This window comes from Eupeodes corollae, chromosome 3 (genome assembly GCF_945859685.1).
Source record: "Eupeodes corollae chromosome 3, idEupCoro1.1, whole genome shotgun sequence".
Classification (NCBI taxonomy): Eukaryota; Metazoa; Arthropoda; class Insecta; order Diptera; family Syrphidae; genus Eupeodes; species Eupeodes corollae.
This window is the reverse complement of record NC_079149.1, coordinates 74,403,217-74,407,194: the sequence shown is the minus strand read 5'-3', so window position 1 is coordinate 74,407,194 and position 3,978 is coordinate 74,403,217. Positions and strand designations below refer to the sequence as shown.

Here is a 3,978-nt window from a genome sequence, read left to right as displayed (position 1 = left end):
TTTTCTAGTACAAGTCAAGTATCTATTTTGAACCCTTGATCGATTTTGGGGGTTGGGAAGGATCAGGTGATGGTTTTGGGTGTGATTTGATTTTCGTCTAGAACATCAAAAATCCTTCAAGATGCTCCAAAATGACTCATCTATATCTATAATGATAGATCTTGATTAGGAGTATCTTTTTCTAGTACAAGTCAAGTATCTATTTTGAACCCTTGATCGATTTTGGGGGTTGGGAAGGATCAGGTGATGGTTTTGGGTGTGATTTGATTTTCGTCTAGAACATCAAAAATCCTTCAGGATGCTCCAAAATGACTCATCTATATCTATAATGATAGATCTTGATTAGGAGTATCTTTTTCTAGTACAAGTCAAGTATCTATTTTGAACCCTTGATCGATTTTGGGGGTTGGGAAGGATCAGGTGATGGTTTTGGGTGTGATTTGATTTTCGTCTAGAACATCAAAAATCCTTCAGGATGCTCCAAAATGACTCATCTATATCTATAATGATAGATCTTGATTAGGAGTATGTTTTTCTAGTACAAGTCAAGTATCTATTTTGAACCCTTGATCGATTTTGGGGGTTGGGAAGGATCAGGTGATGGTTTTGGGTGTGATTTGATTTTCGTCTAGAACATCAAAAATCCTTCAGGATGCTCCAAAATGACTCATCTATATCTATAATGATAGATCTTGATTAGGAGTATCTTTTTCTAGTACAAGTCAAGTATCTATTTTGAACCCTTAGTAGTATAAATATCGGACTTGAGGAATAAAATGCTCCTCCCTAGTGTAAAAAATGTGCTCCGAGCATCAAAATTGCTCCTAAAGGAGGACAGCTATGACACTGGCTCGTTGGTGTAGTATCATGGGCAGTATGCATTGAGTGTCATGTGTGTGCTTGTGTGTGGAAAAAAAGGTGGATGAAATTTGTGGGGATTGAAAATGTGATAGGAAATTTCGAATTGATAATGAATGAAAATGTAAGGAAAATGTAAGGAAAAAAAAAAAAAAAAAAAAAAAAGTGTTGGTAGAAAACTATTGTTGGGACTGTAAGAATATACTTTTTGGGCATGGGAATAGGGATGGGAAAATTTCATGCATGTTAATTACAACAACTATACAGTAGTATAAATATCGGACTTGAGGAATAGAGCATTTGGGTAAAATGTATTTTGTTGTTGTAAATTGTGAATTTTGGTGTGAATTTAGTTTTCGTGACTGTGAATTGCGGTTAGTGATGTACCTACAAAATTTTTTTATGTTTTTAGCTTGAATATTGACGTGGAGGATGCGGTGTATGTACACTGTACAGTAGGATGCTAGAAAAAAGGGATTCTTGTATGGTTTGTAGGTAGATTTCATTAGAGTATGGGTATATGAGTTTTGTATGGTAATGAGATCATATTACATCAGTGGGAGTTCATTGACTTTAAGATGCATTGGTTGTTTGAAGGTTGATAGTAATTTATGAAAAACAATTTAAGAAATAATAGAAAGGAAACAAATATTTTATGTCGTTTATAATAATTGTGATTTATTAATCCATGAATTGTTAGTCGGTGGGAAGCCGAGCCATTTAACATATACATTGTCTCCATTACTTTTAAGTACTTTTTCCACGAGATAAATATGAGGGTATTTAGTCTTTTGTAATTCTTTTTCGTAAAAACATCCACTAATAGGTTGACCATTAAAATCTTCAAGGAGATATGTTGGCGGGTTGGTTAGGTTTACTTTTCTTATCATAAAAATTTCCGTTGTCCAATTTGATGTGATTAAAACTAAATTCCTTCCACATTTTTTTCAGAAATTTCTGTATAAATAGCTGTTTCAGTTTAGGATGTATCTCATACCGTCGACGATGAATCTCAGAGAAGAACTTTTACAAGTTGAAGAGGAAGTTTTGTTCAAGCCTTGTAAAAAGGTTATTGAATTAAAACAAAATGAAAAATATCGTATTGGTAAACTGAAACGTTGTGTTACGAAATTTGGAGAACGAATTGTTGCTGATTTGGGCGAATTTCAGGTAATTTTCCATTTTTATTTCTTAAAACGTTTAAAAACGTAAATACTAAAGACTTTTTTCTTTCAGACTTTCTTCCCAATGCGATACAACAAATTGTCAGACGCTGCAATAACCGAAATCAATCGAGGTTCATTCAACTTTACCTATTTATGTCCGTTAGGACGAACTGCTAGTATTAAAATTGAAGAAGAACTGTAAATTATTAAATAAACCTTACATGTTCTGAGCATACATATTTTGTTTTTAATTGCCTCTTTTCATTTCATTTGCGTAAAAGTGTTTACTTTATGAGGGGAAGAGTTTGACAGGTTTCAACATGTTTACCTCTGGTTAATCAGCGAAAATAAATTAAACTGAATTCATACAAAATCAATAGTATTTAAATATACTTTTAAGGTTTTTATATTGGGCATGTAACAAGTTATTAAGGCGAGAAAAGCATATTACAGTTTCAAAATCTGTTTGCTAGCTAGAAAACCATAAAATACAAACTTAATAGCATTTTTTCTTAAAAAATCATAGATACTAAATTTATTGGGTCAAAGGATGGTCAGTAAATTTAAAAAGAATAAATTATAAACTATCTTCACGTATACCATCATCATGTAAACTTACTTTTTAAGTTATGAGGCCACTAGAAAATCAGAAATATAAATATTTTACCAAAAGTAATATGTGTCAATTTTTAAAGCATGATGAACATCAGAAAATCCTAGATGAATAAATTATGATGTATACTTATCTACAGTACATAGTCAGAGATTCATTAGAAAATAATAAAATACTAAATTTATGAGGTGTAGATTACTTACTAAAGGGAGTCTGATTATCTACTAACTCGGTTTTGATATTCAAGATGTTTGAGCTATATACAAACCTAGCTGATATATTCAAAATATTCTTATTCTTAAAGAATACCTCACCCCGGTACGACCCAAAAATCAATTCAATCATGAAGTCGTTTTTATGTGAAGTTTGCGGAAAATCGTTTTCCAAAAATTTTAATTTGAAAAGACATATGAAAATTCATACGTCTTTAAGGGAATCGGTTAACGGTGAAAATAAAAACTTTTGCTATGTGTGTGAAAAAAGTGTTAAAAAGGGGCAGTGGATTGATCATGCTAAAACCAATACTCATTCGGAATTGGTTAAGCAATTATTTGAGAAAATGGATGGCTCGAAAGAAGCTGCCCCTGCAAAAAGATTATGTGTGGTGTGTGATAAAAATGTGATCCCATGTCAATGGAATAACCATTTGAAGAGCAAGGCACATTTAAAAATGCAACAAGAACTTTTATTTGAAGACAGTTCTTTGGATCATGAAATCTTCCAAAACGGTGATTGCTCGACTCAAGCTGGACCAGCGAAAACGCGTTGCGAAATCTGCGAAAAAGATGTTATATTTTGTCAGTGGGATAATCACTTAAAAAGTATTGAACACATCAGTTTGATAGAGGCCATGTTTTCGAACGCAGAAGAAACTCAGAAGTCTGCAATAAAATATTGTGATGTGTGTGAGCTGAACATCAATGCAAGAGATTGGACAAACCATGTACGGCGAAATGTCCATAAGCGACTTGTTGCAGAACTCCTTTCTGATGACTTCCTGGTGCTGAAAAGTTGTTTCAATGGGAGAGTAGAAACTCTCATTTATAAAAACAAGAGTGAAGAAAACCTAAGTCCCCCTGAGTTTCTCAATGAAGCAGAGTCAGCAATTCTAGGAAAATTGAAAGATCACCTGGAAAAGTTGCAAAGTGTTAAGTTCAACTTAGAATTGTTTGCTGAGTATATTAAATTTACGTCGGAGGATGAAATGGAGCTAAGTCTTAAAAGTTTCAACACAAAAATGGAAATTGCACTTGAAGGCAGTGATATAATTTCTTCATATAGGAATATGATAGATGAAATTGACACGAAAATGCAAGAATTTCAAGAAAAAGACAGTGGATG

The 3,978-nt window shown here is 32.9% G+C and overlaps 1 protein-coding gene across 1 annotated transcript; it reads left to right on the top strand.

Moving 5' to 3' along the window:
- The first annotated feature begins 1,465 nt into the window (after positions 1-1,465).
- LOC129952741 (uncharacterized) lies at positions 1,466-2,259 on the top strand. Its single transcript, XM_056065547.1, has 2 exons — positions 1,466-2,028; positions 2,095-2,259. The coding sequence occupies exons 1-2, from the start codon at positions 1,843-1,845 to the stop codon at positions 2,224-2,226; spliced, it is 318 nt and encodes a 105-aa protein (XP_055921522.1). The 5' UTR covers positions 1,466-1,842; the 3' UTR covers positions 2,227-2,259.
- The last annotated feature ends 1,719 nt before the right edge of the window (positions 2,260-3,978 follow it).